This window comes from Panthera pardus, unplaced genomic scaffold (assembly GCF_024362965.1).
Source record: "Panthera pardus isolate Hobbes unplaced genomic scaffold, ASM2436296v1 HiC_scaffold_20, whole genome shotgun sequence".
In the NCBI taxonomy this organism is placed as follows: domain Eukaryota; kingdom Metazoa; phylum Chordata; class Mammalia; order Carnivora; family Felidae; genus Panthera; species Panthera pardus.
Genome location: NW_026526766.1, coordinates 60,363,990 through 60,379,870, shown reverse-complemented (window position 1 = coordinate 60,379,870; position 15,881 = coordinate 60,363,990). Strand labels below are relative to the sequence as shown.

The 15,881-nt window shown below is 48.5% G+C and overlaps 1 protein-coding gene across 1 annotated transcript in view; it reads left to right on the top strand.

Moving 5' to 3' along the window:
* GABBR2 (gamma-aminobutyric acid type B receptor subunit 2) overlaps window positions 1-15,881 on the top strand; it is a 349,708-nt gene that overhangs the window by 325,595 nt on the left and 8,232 nt on the right. The window contains exons 14-17 of the mRNA XM_019454378.2: window positions 5,273-5,383; window positions 9,761-9,985; window positions 12,143-12,325; window positions 14,877-15,006. Of these exons, the coding sequence (XP_019309923.1) occupies window positions 5,273-5,383; window positions 9,761-9,985; window positions 12,143-12,325; window positions 14,877-15,006 (649 nt within the window). The remainder of the gene's footprint in view (window positions 1-5,272; window positions 5,384-9,760; window positions 9,986-12,142; window positions 12,326-14,876; window positions 15,007-15,881) is intronic.

Below are 15,881 nucleotides of genomic sequence, written 5' to 3'. Positions count from 1 at the left end.
GGCAGGCTGGGAAGAGCATCTGGTGAGGGAGGAAAGAAAAATGGTTCGGGAGGCAGACAGACCTGGGGTAGAACCCAGCTCCAACAGGTACTAGCTAGAAATTTGGGGCAAGTTCTTTCATCTTTCTGTGCCTCGGTTTTCTCATCTGCAAAATAGATACCACACTTTGTTGGAGGCTTCAACAAGACAACATATGGAGACCTCACAGCTTAGTACCTAGCACGCTGCTGTCACCTGTGACAAGAGAACTGGGTGTTCTTAGGGTGCCTGTTACTGGGTGAGGTCAACTCACTCCCCCTCTGAGGCTGCTTCTCGTGGAATCGTCCTGATCTTACTAGAATGGAAGAGCCCTGAGGACAGGGCTTTTGTCAGCCCTGGTTACTGCTGTATTCCCCCCTGCCCAGAACAGTACCTAGCAGGTGGCAGTGCTTTATAGTTGTGTGTTGAATGAATGGATGATTACTTAGGTAATTGCCCAGGTGGACGGCAAGTAAGGAAGAAAAATAGAGGAAAAAAAGCAATTTGAAAGCTCTTGTAGGCTATTCAGCCATGGAAATTGATTTAGACCAGTAGAAATGCTGTAGTGCCCAAAAGTATGGAGAAGCAAGATTGCAATCCTGGCTTAGACCCTTACACGAGATCGCAGCATGGCATCCACAGGGGGTAATGCCCTGTGATCGCTGGCCCTGGACTGCATGACAGGCCCACGCTGGGAGTGTGGATGAGTATAGGGCCAGATAGGCCTGGGTCCAACAGCCCCACCTTTCCCAATATCCCCTACCCTCCCACAGCACTCCCACTGCGGGGAAGTGGTGGGGGGGGAGGGGGGGGTCCTCCAAGGTGCCTGGAAATCTGACCTCCTGTAAGACCACTGGGTGCTTTCTTAAGTAACCCAGGATGCTGCTTCCGGCTTTGCAGCCCCACTGAGCCACAAAAGTAGCTCTGTGTCCTCAGCAGAGGGTGATCCACGGCGCCGGTCCAGACCCTCCACGCTGGTCTTGGATGCCCTCTAGTGGCACTTTGGTGTATGACAACTCCAAGTAAGGGCTCAGGTGGTGGCGCCTTTCCACACCCCCACCATCCTTCCTCCCCCAACATCCCACCCTTTGCATCATCAAATGCGTCTCTCCCCATGTGTGTGACTGTTCAGACCACTCTGAACTCAAGTCCCAGGCACGATTAGAATGGATCAGATAAGAAAAGGCATGGCTTTTACAGTTGGCTTTGAGATTCAGTACAGGGGTACTGACTATTCAAACTCCCCACCCCCTGGCCCCAGGAGTACATGAACCTCATCACTCCTAAAACCACGCAACCCCTGCCACTCTTATCCATGTACAGTGTGAACAGACATGGGGTTGTGTGAGAATGATGTTAATGACCAGGAGATTTTTGTGGCTTACTTCTGGATCAACACCTTTGCACTAGCCCACCCTCAGGACCACTGACTTCTCTGAACTCTTGACTGGCCCTTGATTTTTTTGCCGCACTCCCACCTCTGCATTGGTGGCTGTGCTTAAGTTTATTGAGATGGGTAAGGGACTAAAAGACCAAATGTAAGGATTAGGATTTCAGAATGGGGAGCATGGAGGGGGTGGGAGTGGGCAGGCTACCGGCAAGTTAAAAGGTAACCTGGCTAGAATGTCAGCTGCAGAAGGAGGAAGACAGAGCTAGCAGCAGTTTGATGAGAACTACCTAATGGAGTCTTAGTCAACCGTAAGGGACATATGAATCACCAGTGGAAGGTAGTCGTTTAGAAAGCCAAGGATATGTGGAGCAAGGGCATAGGCAGACTCGCTCAGGACCACCACCTGGGGTGCTGAGCTCGATTACAGGCCTATAGATCAATGGTGAACTTGAGCAGTTTGAAGGACCAGGTCGACTTGTGGCAGGAGGTGATGTGTACCTTCACGGCAGCTCTTTCCTCCTGAGGAAGGGTGTGCGGACTCAAGAAGAGAGCTTGGGATTACTCTGAGGACCCCAGAGGAAAGGCAAGGACCAATGGGTGGAGGTACTGGAGGAGAAGGTTCTGGTTCAGTAAATGAGCTGTGTAACCACTCACCAAGAGTGGGAGGGGGCTCTCTGTCACTGGGGATATAAGAGCCAGACAACCATTCTCGGCCTCCCACGAATAGAGTTTTCATAACATTGAACAATGGTGTATGACAGCATCAGTCCTTTATACACAAAGAATCTAAGAGTCTGTCATAAATTATTGCCTTTCATTGGAGAACAACAGATACTATCATCATTAATGGGTTTGCTATTCATGCATGACCGTAATGGGCCTGTGCTACTGCATTCTGATGTCTGCTTGGTTGTCAGACATTAGAGAAACCCAAGTTTCACTGTTATAAGTCACTGTTGACCTTGGGACCAGCTCCTTTCTCAGTCTCCTCAATTAAACAGTGAGAGTAAATTAGGAAACCCCCATTACCCTTACTAGAATCCAGCCCAGCTCCTGGGCGGGTAGCGGTAGAGGGGAAATTTCTAGCCTGGCAACTCTGACTGTGGTTCCTGGAGATCACCTCCTGGGTTGGCTCTCACTAGTACCCATGGCTGCTACTGCAGAGGCCTCAGGGATCCATTCCAGCCTATGTGTGGACTCAATGACCATGGAACCAAAGAGTCTGAGCTAAGGCTTTCTGTGGCTTGAGAAAACAAAAGGAAAATCAAGCTTAAGAGAGCATGCGGCTGGATGATCTGGTTACAAAATGGCCTTAGGGTGCCATCATTTCCCAAATCACAGGAGTCCAGGCCATTGCCTGCCTCAAAGGCCAGGCCTAGAGAGCAGGGCCAAGAGAAATAAGTTTCCCAGTCCCGGTTACCTAAGGCCTGCTTTCCACATCGCTGGATCCCACCAAAGTGCTCCATTTTCCTGGTGAGTGACCCTGGGGATGCTTACCTCTTCTTCTCAGGCATGTGGCTTTACTCCGGGCCACAACAGGACAACTTCATCCTGGACACAGTTCTTTGATGAGATACCCTCAGTGTGTATCTGTTCGAAAGGCAAATAGATTCACAAATACATCTTCAACTTTACTTAGTAAATTTGTTGTTTGGATGTAGAGATCCTAAAACTATTTTGTATCTATTTAGCATTGAGCAAATGAGTGACTATTGTGATAGTGTGGAAAACCAGAGATCTCACTGCAAGAAAAGAAAGATGCAAATACGGAATGGGAAGAAGAGCCCCGTGGTGTAGGATTTTATCTCTATCTATCTATAAACAGATGGTAGAGATATAGGGATAGATACATAGAATGATGATGGATGGATGGATGGATGGATGGATGGATGGAAGGATGGATGGGTGGATGGATGGATAAGTAGATTAGATAGATAGATAGATAGATAGATAGATAGATAGATAGATAGATAGATAGATAGAGGAAGGAAGTAATGATACCCTAGGAACAGTGAGCACATCTGGTGCCCAGATCTTGGTTTCTAAATATCATTCTCCACTAAAAAGAACCAAGACTCCTCAGAGAAATGACTGATTCTAGGCTGGGGAAAGGAAAGCACAAAAAAGTGCAAGTCCTTGGTGTTCTGAGAAGTGGTAAAGTGCTCCAAAAAATTATGGGGATGTATTGAAAAAACATACGAGGCTGCATGAAGGAGCCAGTTTCCCACTGGCCAGATCTCAGAAAATTTGAGCATCAAAATGAATGATAGTAAGGATTATAAAGCACTGAATGAAAAATTAACCCCTAAATGCATACTGACCTACATAAATAAATGGAAGGAAAAGTAAGATCTTCTTTACAGTGGCATGCCAAGTATTTAAATAAAACGATAAGAGTTAGAAAGTCACCATTTTGCAGCCACCAGAGGAACATGACTCAGGTAGAAACCATCACTGGATGCTGAAACCACTGGGTTGATGATGGGGAAACGGGATACTCACACAGTCTCAAAGTATCTCCCACAGATTATTTATTAATTACAAGAGGGAAATGGTACCTTTGAAGTGGAGAGATCTGGCAGACATCACCTGAATCAAATGATCACAGTAACATCACCAATAATGGGACAAAGTGCCATCAAGTGCCACTGATGTGAAGCTCCAAAGAGGGAAAAACATCACTTTACATAGGATTCCTGCCATGAATGCATAACCCGAATCCGATCATGAAAACACATTCGGACAAACCCAAACTGAAGGACATTCTACAAAATAGCTAAACTGGATTCTTCAGAAATACCAATGACATAAAAGACCAAAGTAGGATGAGGAATTGTTGAAGATTAAAGGAGACTAAAGACATGACAAGTAAATGCAGGACCCAGTCCCAGATTGGATCCTGCTTTGGAAAAGCCACAATTGTCTTAAAGGATATTATTATTGAGCCAATTGGCAAAATTTGAAAACTGATAGTATATTAGATAATATACTGTATCAGTGTTAAATTTCCTCAATTTGGTAAGTATATGTGGTTATGTAAGAGAGTCTCCTCATCCTTAGGAAATACTTGCTATATATTTAGGTCAGGATGTCTATAACTTACTCTTGAACGGTTCAGAAAAAAATACGTAGAATATATATATTTTTTTCGTTCTCTGGGTGTGTTTTTCTCCTTTTTCCACCATGTGGCTGATTATTTCCCAGAGATTGCCAGCTAAAATTGTTAAGAGAGAGAACACATTTGGGTAAGATCCTCTCCACCATCCCTTTTCAAGCAGAGCACTTTGTACTAGGAAACCTCGTAAGTCTTTGACCAGACTCCGGATTGGCAGCTGTAGGTCAGGTACCCACACTTTGACCTATCAGCTTTGGCCCAGGATAGGTCATGTGGTATATAACATGGCTGCTACCACTGCTCCCTCACTCAGGGTGATGGGCAAAAAGGTCTCCTTCTTCTGGCCTAGCCAGTAGTTACTAGGGTTAATCCCAAAGACATCTGAAGGCCTCTTGACATAACTGTGTGCCTCATTCTCACCCTCACTCTTTCAACAAACCTTACAGATGTATGCTCTGGGCCTGGTCCTATGCTAAGTACTAGAGGCACAGGAAGTGACCCACTCCCTACCTTCAGGAGATCTGAGTCAAGTTTGAAAGGCATGAAGAACAGATGACTAGAGTGCAGGGCTGAATCATGACCAACAAACAGAAGGCAGCCTCATGGGAACACAGAAGAGGGGCCCAAAAGGCCTCCTGGGCAAGGGATTGGCGATGGCTCATGGGAGGGAAAATGGCCATCAGATGGGGCCCTGGCTGCTGGAAGGGTGCCCAGTGCCATCCCTGGGTTTCTGTTTTCTCTTTGCACAGCCGGACCCAGCAGGACGGGACATCTCCATCCGCCCTCTCCTGGAGCACTGTGAGAACACCCATATGACCATCTGGCTTGGCATCGTCTATGCCTACAAGGGGCTTCTCATGGTAGGTGCGGAGCAGAAGGCAGAGGTTGGGGGATGCTTCTCTGTCAGATCTCTCTCTCCCAGGTGCCTCTGTGAACATAAAAATAAACAGAGCCCCCAGGACTAAGCACTTAACTGCCAGGCCCAGCGTCTGCCACATGTTACCTCAGTTCCCACAACAACCCTCTGAGATAGGTGCAGACAGTGCTGAGAAGGCTGAAGCTTGGTTTGCCCGAGGTCGCTCAGCTAGTAAGTAGCAGATTCAAGAGCTTAACCACAGAGTAACCCCAAAACTTGTGAGTGTGCCTCACGGCGGCCACCATACCACTCCCGGAACAACGGTCGGTCAACATCTACCGCACGTTCACATCCCACATTTTACTGGATTCTCTCAAAGTCTGTGAGAGGTGAGTGGAGTCATCCTCATCTTATGTAGATATGAGGAAAGTCAGGCTCACAGAGGTTAAAGGGCACCTGGTAACCTCCAACCTCCGAACCCAGTACTCTTTCCACTCCACCCAACTGTTGGCGTCAAAGGTCACATACCAAGCCCACCAGACACATCTGGAACGATTTGAAAAGGACTGCCGCACCCCCACCTTATCCCAGCTTGACCCCTGACTCTTCTCTCCACATCCTGTGCAAACCATGCCTCCACTGAAATCCCTCCAGTGACAGGAAACCAGGTACCATACCCTCCTTAGGTCTTTGTACAGGAAAGTTAGGTCACCATCCATATAGTCACCATCTGTATATAAGTCGCCTCTGTATAGCTTCCACTTAGAGGCCAAGAATGAAGCCCTCTCCAAAGGTCAGGTAAACCAGGTTTTCTTGTATTGCTCGAACGTATCCTGCTGCTTCAGAGAACTGTTACTGAGGGGCCACACCAGAGGAGCATATACTAGGCAACCCTAGGCAAAGATTGTCCCCAACTTCATACTGGTTGAGACCAGTTTCCATAGGGATTCTTTGAAGATCACTGGGCTGCAATCTGGGCCCCACAAGGTAATGACCCTGAAGGTGTCCCCAGGAGGTGCCCGGAGTGGAACTGGGACTTGGAGGCTGGCCAGCAGCCCTGCACTTGGAGAAGGGCACTCAGGAGACATGGTCACTAGAGCTGTCAGAGACAGTGGCATGGACCGGAAGGCAGATCCATCATTAGTGGGCAAAGTTGCCAGAAGGCAGCTTTCGAGTCCACAGTAAAGAAGGATTTTGTCCAACAGAGCAGTGTCTGCAGATGTGGTGGCGCCCCCTAGGAAGGAAGTGCTCCCTGTCACAGGAAGCATGGTGGTACCTATGACTTGAGACCCCTAGCACTTGCTGAATAAAGAGAGTGAAACCAGACTCTCCAGGACGCCTCCGGCTCCATGTTCCCTGATCCTGAGACACTGTGAAATTAGATTATGCTGAATCCGATTGACTCTTTAAACTGGATTTATCTGTAACGTTTTGACCATCCATTATCTTCCCCACCTACTTGCAAAAGTGGCTGGAGATGACTATATCTCTTCCAGTGAAGCTATTACCTTCAGTCAGATCGTGTCAATAAAACCTGTATTTGGCAGCACACGTGCTTTACTGTTTCCAGTGTATGCACGGAATAACCCACAGCCCTCCTGGCCCTTAGGGTCTGTGACTAAAATTCTACCCACCCCCCAGGTCCTCCTGCTCTGAAACCACAGCAATTTCAAGGCTGGAAAGAGTGTGCCCAGCCCTGCAGGCCCACTCTCCTGTCAGATGTTTCAGGACTCCTGGCCCCTAGTGCGCATCCCCAACAAGTTTTGTTCACTCACTGCTTCCACACCTCTAGTGATGGGGACCTCACCCACTTCAAAGTGGCCTGTGCCACCCAGGGATGATGTATTAGTGCCCTGTGGCTGCAGTAACAAACTACCACAAATGGGTAAACACAGACTGGCTTAAAACAACACATATTATTCTCTCACAGTTCTGGAAGCCAGGAGTCTAAAACCAAGGTTGAGTTGTGCCCCCTCCAGAGGCTCCAGGGAAAATGCTTCCTTGCCTCTCCCCAGCAGCTGATGGCTCCATCCTTGGCTTGGGGCTCCATCACTCCATCTCCACCTCCATCTTCACATGGCCCTCTCTCTTTTCCAGGTCTTTCCTCTGTGTGTCTCTTACAATGACACTTATCATTTGATTTATGGCCTACCTAGATAATCCAGGATGATCTCATCTCAGGACCCTTAATTATATCTGCAAGGACCCCTTCTCCAAATATTCAGTCTCTGTGGATTAGGATATAGACATGTCTTTTAGGGCCACTGTTCAACCCACTATAGATGGGTTATTTTTCTAGAAGGTTCTTCCCTATCTTCAGCTAAAATCTGCCTTGATGTAATTTGTGCCCATGAACCCTCATTCTACTCCTTGAAGGCCTAAGAACAAGTTACTGTTTCCTCCCGACAGTCTTCAGAGATTTGCAGCCAACCACCAGGTCCCCAGACTCGCCCACATTTTACGACTGGTAGAGACTCTTGTGATGGTGTAGTGGGCCCCCAGACAGGTCAGTGAGGCTCATCCGGCCTGTGATTCTTCCCTGGAAGAAGTGGACCGCAGAGCCCAGCCAGCATAGGCACTGTGGGACTGAAGGGCCCACACACGAAGGAACTAGCACAAAGCAGACTTTCAACAGCGTTGGATTCTTTCCCTCACTCAGCATCTGCTTCCTGGGCTTCTCGCTCCCCCATTTTAAAAGGAATCTTTAAAAAACAAATAGGTCTGGGGGTGCCTGGATGGCTCACCTGATGGAGCATGCAGCTCTTATAGGTTTGGGCCCCAAGTGTGTGTGTAGAGATCACTCAAAAATAAATGAATAAATGAATAAATGAATAAATAAATAAACAAACAAACAAATAAATAAATAAATAAATAAAATTATAGGTAGATAGATAAGTAAATAAATAAATTGGTCTGTGAGATAACACATTTAGAGAAAAGGAGAGGAAAGCAGCCATGGTTGTTTAAATAATACCAATTACAAAATGACTTTTAACTTACCCTTGTACAGGACACTTTGGTTTACAAAATGCTTTGTGCAGCACTACAGTCATCTTCTCATTTCATCTGGATACAAACCCTGTGAGGTGGTATTATTATTATTCCCATTTCACAGATAGTGAAACTGAGGCCCTGAGAGATGAAGTGACTTGCCCCAAATCACAGAGCCAATGGAGGGTAGCAGATTCCAGATCCTCCGGCCTTGTGCCCAGCTGCCCTCCACCGCATGGCATTTTGCTGCTGCCGTATTAAGTCAAACCTGAAAACAGAAGCCCTCGGGGTGATATTAAGTGGCCATGCAGTTTTGGATGCCCTGAGCTGCGATGATGAGGTCAGAGGAAAGAGGGGCCTTTGAGGAAAGTCCTCTTGGAAGGGCCTGGACTACAGCTGAAGGCCCTGAACAGTCAGCAGTCTTGGTCAGCTCTCCCCCCAACCCCCGCCCACACCACCATTCTGCTGGGCATTCCGGCTGCACTTCCTCCACAACCTTCCCTCCCCTTAGACCACCCAGGAAGGCTAAGGCTTAGATCACACTGAACCTCTACCTTGTCCATTTCTGTTGGGAGATATACTGGTTAGGAGTAGAGCTGCAAGTGACAGAAAAGATAGTTTCTTAAGAGATAGTTAACTTCCCTCTTCAGATAAGCAATCTAGGGTTGGTGGGGGGCTCCCAAAATCTCAGCTCCTTGGATCTTGTGGCTCCCCCATCTTTATCATACAACTCCCACGTCTTGGTCTAAGATGACTGTTGTGGTCTAAGATGGCTTCTCAAGCTCCACCCATCATACTCCACTCCTACTAGGAAGGAGGAAAAGGAACACCGTTTCCCTTAATAGACACTTCCCAGAACTTGTACACACCACTTCCACCTACGTGGTGCTGCCCTGAACCTATCCTACACCACACCTGGCTCCAAGGACAGTTAGGAAATGTAATCTCCATTCTGAGTGACTTTGTGCATCGGGAGGTAAATAGAAGTCCCAGACACAGGTGCTCTGGCTTGTTTAGCAGTAAAAAAAGACAGGACTGAACTTCTAGAAACATAGTCCACTTTTGCCACTGTTTTACTGTGTGGCCTTGGACAAGCCTCTTCCTCCTCTCTGGGCCTCAGTGTTCACTCTAGAGTGAGGGGAGGCGGTCGAGATCCCATCTGGAAACCCTTCCCTCCACGGCCTCCTGTATGTGAACTGTGGTGGGGCGAAGGAGAACCAGATGCTCCGACACCTCCAGTCTGCATTTCCTCAGCAGGACTCCACCTGGGGCCACCAGTGGAGACTGAGGGTGACATCCAGAAGGCCTGGCCCTGACCCCCCTTCTCAGAGTGGCAGGTGTGTGCCACCATGTGATAATGATGACTTCCCCTTTCTGCTCACCATTTCAGTTGTTCGGTTGCTTCCTGGCTTGGGAGACGCGTAACGTCAGCATCCCTGCCCTCAACGACAGCAAGTACATTGGGATGAGTGTCTACAACGTGGGGATCATGTGTATCATCGGGGCCGCCGTCTCCTTCCTGACCCGAGACCAGCCCAACGTGCAGTTCTGCATCGTCGCCTTGGTCATCATCTTCTGCAGCACCATCACCCTCTGCCTGGTGTTTGTGCCCAAGGTACGGCCCGCCCTCTGCACCCTGCCCTCTGGCCTCTGGTTTTGGACCCTGCACAGAGGGGACACCTGCCCTCCTCCGCCTTCTGGCAGTTTTATGCTTTCTGTACTTGTTATGATCACGGAAAGTTTGGAAAATGCAAACAAGTAAAAACCAGATTTTCCAGAAATCTCACAGAGTCGCATCACCCAAGAATAATCACTGTTTAATGTTTTGTTTTAGTTTTTTTAACTAAAAACTACATAGTTTTTATGCATTTCCTCCCAGTATTTTTTAATAAGTGTTTCTTTTTTTTTTTTTTTTAATGTTTCATTTATTTTTGAGACGGGGGGAGGGGCAGAGAGAGAGAGAGACACACAGAATCCGAAGCAGGCTCCAGGCTCTGAGCTGTCAGCACAGAGCCCGATGTGGGGCTCTAACTCAGGAACCACGAAATCGTGAGCTGAGCTGAAGTCGGACACTTAACCAACTGAGCCACCCAGGTGCCCCCCTTCCAGTCTTTTTTAAATGGTTAGGCAGTGATGCTTTTCCCATTAGGGCTGCGACGAGAGCTCACATATCATTTTGTAGTTTGCCTTTTTCACTGTTAATGTCTCCTGTGCATTTTCTCACAGCATAACCACCATTGACGGGGGATACCCCGTGTCTTCTTATCTGCTTGATTCCCTCATTGATGAGCATTACAGTCATTTCCAGATTTTTTTTGTATTATAAATTAACTTTTTTCTACATAACACATGATCCCCATTTCTGGCTACTCCCTTCAGATAGAGTCGCAGAAGTAGTGTTAGTGGGTAAAAAGGAATAACCACTTTGAACAGCCACTTACATTTTCCATTCATCAGAGGCACTGATCTTGAAGACCAGCCTGAGAGATGTTTCTCAAACCTTATCCTTCCCATCAGCAGGCAGGTGAACCAGAGGCCTTGGTGTCTTGGGAGCCCCTGCAGTTGGCTGGTCTCAGCATCAGAAAAGAAGGGGAAATAGAGAGGGTAGAAGGAATTATTGGCCCGAGTAGGGGAAGGAGAATGGGGTGAAAAGAGATCACTCGGGGTCCATTGTCCCCCAGACAGACTGCCCATGGCACCTCCATCCAGTCAGTCCCCAAGCAGTGTTTTCCCTGGAACACTGATGCCGTATATGCCTTCTTTCTCTGGTTGTCAAGGCTCCAGCCCAATGCTAAGATCTCTCTGCCTACACTCTGACATCCTCTCATGCCAGTCAAAGATGCCAGATGGCTCCAAGCCCAGCCCTGACCATGTCACTCTCCTATGTTACCCTCAACAACTCCTCATTGCCCCTCTGGCTCCAGAATCAAGTCCCCAGTATGGGCTGCCTTTCAGGAACTTTGGGTCTCCTCCAGTTTCTCCTAAGAACCCTGTCCACCATCCAAACTGTCCTTCTCCATAAGCACCCTGAGTCCCAGGCCCCCCCTGCATTTGCATATGCCTCTTCTTCCCCCTGGAACTCCCTTTCCTCACCATCCCTCAGGCTCTCCACAGAGCCCAGCCCAGGCCCACAGCACCCACAGCCCAGCCTGCCCTGGATACTTCCAGCCTCTGGACCATGGGGTCCTGACAGACAGGGGCCATGCCTCCCTTAGTCCTGGCTGTCCGGTGCAGGCCCAGAGCCAGACTCAAGCCAGAAATGTTTCTTGAATAAATGAGTAAGACCGGGATCAAGCAGTGGCCTTTTTTCTTATATAACAACACTTTTGTCCATGACAGAACTAGTCACCTGTCTGTCCTCAACACTCATCAATGGTTCTAAAAAGCAGAAGCCTTCATTTGCCTCCATCCATTGTCTTCCAACGTCATCCTCAGGGTTATTTTCCATGTGGAACGAAGCCTAAGGCAGAGTACGGCTCAGCTGGAATCAGGCCTAGGGGTGGGCTCTGCAGGGGGTTCTGGATGCAGGTGGCCTCGGTCAGGAGACCAGACTTCTGCTGACAAGGAAAGAAACAGACTCGGCGAGGGAGGGGGGTGGGGCTGCCCAAGGTCACACACCAGCAAGTGGCAGAGATGAGCCTGAACCCAGGGCTCCGGGCTCCCAGCCTGTGTCTGTGCTGCCTCCAATGCAGGACCTGCTGTGGCAGAGGGGATGGGACACCGGGGAGGAGGACCCCGGGGTTTTCCTTTCAGTCATCCCTTGTCCTTCCAGCTCATCACTCTGAGAACAAACCCAGATGCAGCAACCCAGAACAGGCGATTCCAGTTCACTCAGAATCAGAAGAAGGAAGATTCAAAAACGTCCACCTCAGTCACCAGCGTGAACCAAGCAAGCACATCCCGCCTAGAGGGCTTGCAGTCTGAAAACCATCGCCTGCGAATGAAGATCACAGAGGTACCTCCCTCAGCACCGGCAGCCAGGGCCCTAGCCTCCTGGTCTTGTCCCTCTGCCCCAGAGTAGGGCCTCTCGGGGCTGCCGCTCCTGACCTCGCCCCCTCTGGACACCCTCTTGCATCAGGCTGTGCAGTCCCAGTTGCTGGAGTTACGGCCACCAGAACCAGGGGGGACATAAACTAGACATAGGCAGTTTGTCAGAATCCCCTGGCCCAGGTTCATGGAGTCCAGCAGTGCCCCGATTCAAGGCATCCTCAGAAAGAAAGGAGTTCTTAGAGATTTGTGAGCTCCCAGATTATAGGAGCTTCCTAAGTGTGTGGGGACCACCCCCCTTAATTTGTCACTCTCCAAACCCAGTAACCACCTTCATTTATATGAGGTACAACGAGACAGGAAGGGTTGAAGAGAAATTTTTCAGACAGGAGAGTTTGCTGTAGCAGACCTCACTGTTGTCCTGAGGGTCCTTAACTGGTCCTTCAGTATTCCAGAGAGGCCACAACTAGAATCCTTTGTGCCCAAGCCAGACCTCAAATTCTGGATTTTCTATACCTGGGAGGGGAGACCAAATTACCTTCCCCTTCTGCACACGTCTCTTTGGGTCCATGTGTATGACTGGCCCATGGTCTGCGGGCTGTGTGTTTCATAGAGAACTTCTCATTCAATGAGTGGAACAGGGAAGAAATAAGGGCGAGTGTGTTGGTCAGGATACTTGCTAAGTTGCTATAACAGAGACCCCAAAATGAAGCGACCCAAAGAAAATACTTCTCTGTCACATAATGGTCGTGAGGAGATTGGCCCAGGTTGGCAGGAAGCTCTGCCTCCATGGCCTTGGCTGGATGAGGTTTGTTCACTCTTCCTGTCCGCCATTCCCCAAGGCATATTCCTCACCAGCACAGTTAAAACCGAGTGGAAGGCAGGTCCTGTCCTCAGTCGCAGGAAGGGAAGAGGAAGTCCACACAAGGGATAAGCAAGTGATACAAAAATTTGTACAATGTTGGTTCTGCTCCAGTTGCCTTGGCAAGAACTTACATGATCACACTTAGACACAGGGACGCTGGGAAATGTAGTCTCTAGCAGGACATTCGTGAAGAAGAAGGGAAACATAGGGTTGTCCGAGGAAATATGGGATGCTCAGTTAAATTTGAATTTCAGACAACCAATGGTATTTTTAGTATAAGGATGGCCCATACAATAGTTGGGATATACTTACAGTAAAAAAAATGATTCATTGTTACCTGGAAATCAAATGTGGCTGGGCATTCTGTATTTGCCTTTGCTAGATCTAGTAGCCTTTTGGGGGGTTCACCTTAGTCTGTCACAAAGATCCATTACACAGTTGTCTGTGCATCGAAAGGTGACTGCTTTAGAAGGGATAGCCCATTTGCCACCAGAGCAAAGTAGGAAAGGATTCTGCCCCTCAAAGCCCATTGCTGGTTCTGTGTTACTATCAGATCTCCCTGTGCCTGGAACTACCATATCTTGACATTTGACTTTTACTGGCACACTCCAGCAATAGAGTTCACCCACTTCAGGAAACATGAAACCAAAGCCACCGTCAAAAGCCCTAAAATGTTGGGTTGTTTTTCCTGGAATCGAATCACAATCTGGCTTCCTTTGATCCTAGCCCTGCTGTTTGAGTCACACAGAAGAAGGTATCTCTCTCCTTCTCCACAGGAAAATGTATTTAAAAATTAATGGCCGTGCTCTTGACATCAGGACAACACTTTACTGCTTATAGCTTTCTCTCCCTTATACTATAGTAAGATGCCTGCTGCCTTCCCCAGCTACCACCCCACAACACACACACACACACACACACACACACACACACACACACACCAGGCTTCTCAAGGGCTGAACTGCCCCAGGGCTTGCATCTGATTTTCCTATAACCTGAAAGCCCCTGCAGTCCATCCTCTGGAGGAACCCCTACTGGCCTGACCTTCTGTGTCAGTGTGAGACCCACAGCTAACCAACCCGTAGATCTGCCCTCCCCTACAGGGGTCTTGCTAGGTACCAATAACAATAATTATAGTAATATCATTGTAGTAGCACGTTACCCTTATTATGTGTTAAGGACTGGGCTAAACTTTAAATGCATCATCTGATTTAATCTCCGCAATAACCACAAGAGGTAGCTACTGTTATTACCCCATTCTACAGATGAAGGAGCTGAGACTCAGTTCTCACAAACCAGTACACAGGCAGTAAAGGGCAGCTCTGAGTTTGCCCCCAGGCCTGTCCACCTTCAGAGCCTGTGCTCTGACACTCTCCTGCCCTGCGTCCCTGGGCTTGCCCAGCTGCTCCATCATGATGGGCACAAGCCTACACTGAACACATGGTTGCAAAGCCCATTCCCCCTCCCTCCCCATCACAGTTTCACCTGCAGCAACAGCCCTCAGGGGCCCTCCGCATCTCTTCCCCAGCATGCGGCGCGTCTCTGGCTCTCAGTGCCCTCCTGAGGGCAGCCTGAGGCCCAGTCCCACGACCCTGTGAGCCGGGGAAGGGACTGGGCCAGGGGCTCTGACTCAGCTAGAACCTTTGTCTTCTAGCTGGATAAAGACTTGGAAGAGGTCACGATGCAGCTGCAAGACACCCCAGAAAAGACCACCTACATCAAACAGAACCACTACCAAGAACTCAACGACATCCTCAACCTTGGGAACTTCACTGAGAGCACAGGTAGGAGGAGACGGGGCCCCTGGAATGTGGGGACCTGGGTATCAGACACCAGCTGTCCACCTTCCACTTAACAGATGAAGAAACTGAGGCTCAGAGAAGGGGTGAGGCTGATGTGAAGCCACACGGGCAGAGTGGCAGCATCTGGAACCCACAGCTCAGTGTCCAGCCTAGAGCGGGGGCTTCTGTTTCTCAGTCTCTTGGGTTCCAGTGGCACACGTACATGACATGGCCAGCATTCACAGTGTTCTGACTGGCGGCACGTTGTTCCTAATGAATAGTTTGCCTTACTTCTCCCAGCGACGTTTCAGTTTCGGATGTGCCGTCTCAATGTATAGGAAAGGAATGGTCAGTAAGATCTGACCTGACACTCAATCTCCCCAACCACTTGGGAAATGCAAGCCAAAATAACACAATGCAGTCTTTACCTACATTTCAGCAACATTTCCAAAGATCACCAGTGCTGTGAAGAGTGTGTGGAAATAGGCATTCTCCTGCAGTGTTTTGGAAGTCAGTCTGGCACATCCAAATGTCAGATGCTAAACCTCCTGATTAACAAGACCACTGGCAAGATCTTGCCCCTGGGAAGTACTCCCACGTGGGCAAAGATGTATACACATGATGTTCATCCCAACATTATTTGTAGGTGAGAAACACTGGAATTAACTTAAATGTTTATCATTTAGGGTGGTTTCGTTAGTGATGGTACAACTAAACAAGGCACATAATACAACTATTAGAAAGTGGGGCGAATCTATTTGTGCAAATATGGAGAGATCCCCAAGTGAAAATAGCAAAATGAAGGCCAGCATTATGGTACACATAAATGCACACACACATGCACGTGTGTTAAGTGCATTTTTAAAAAGGTTTGGGAG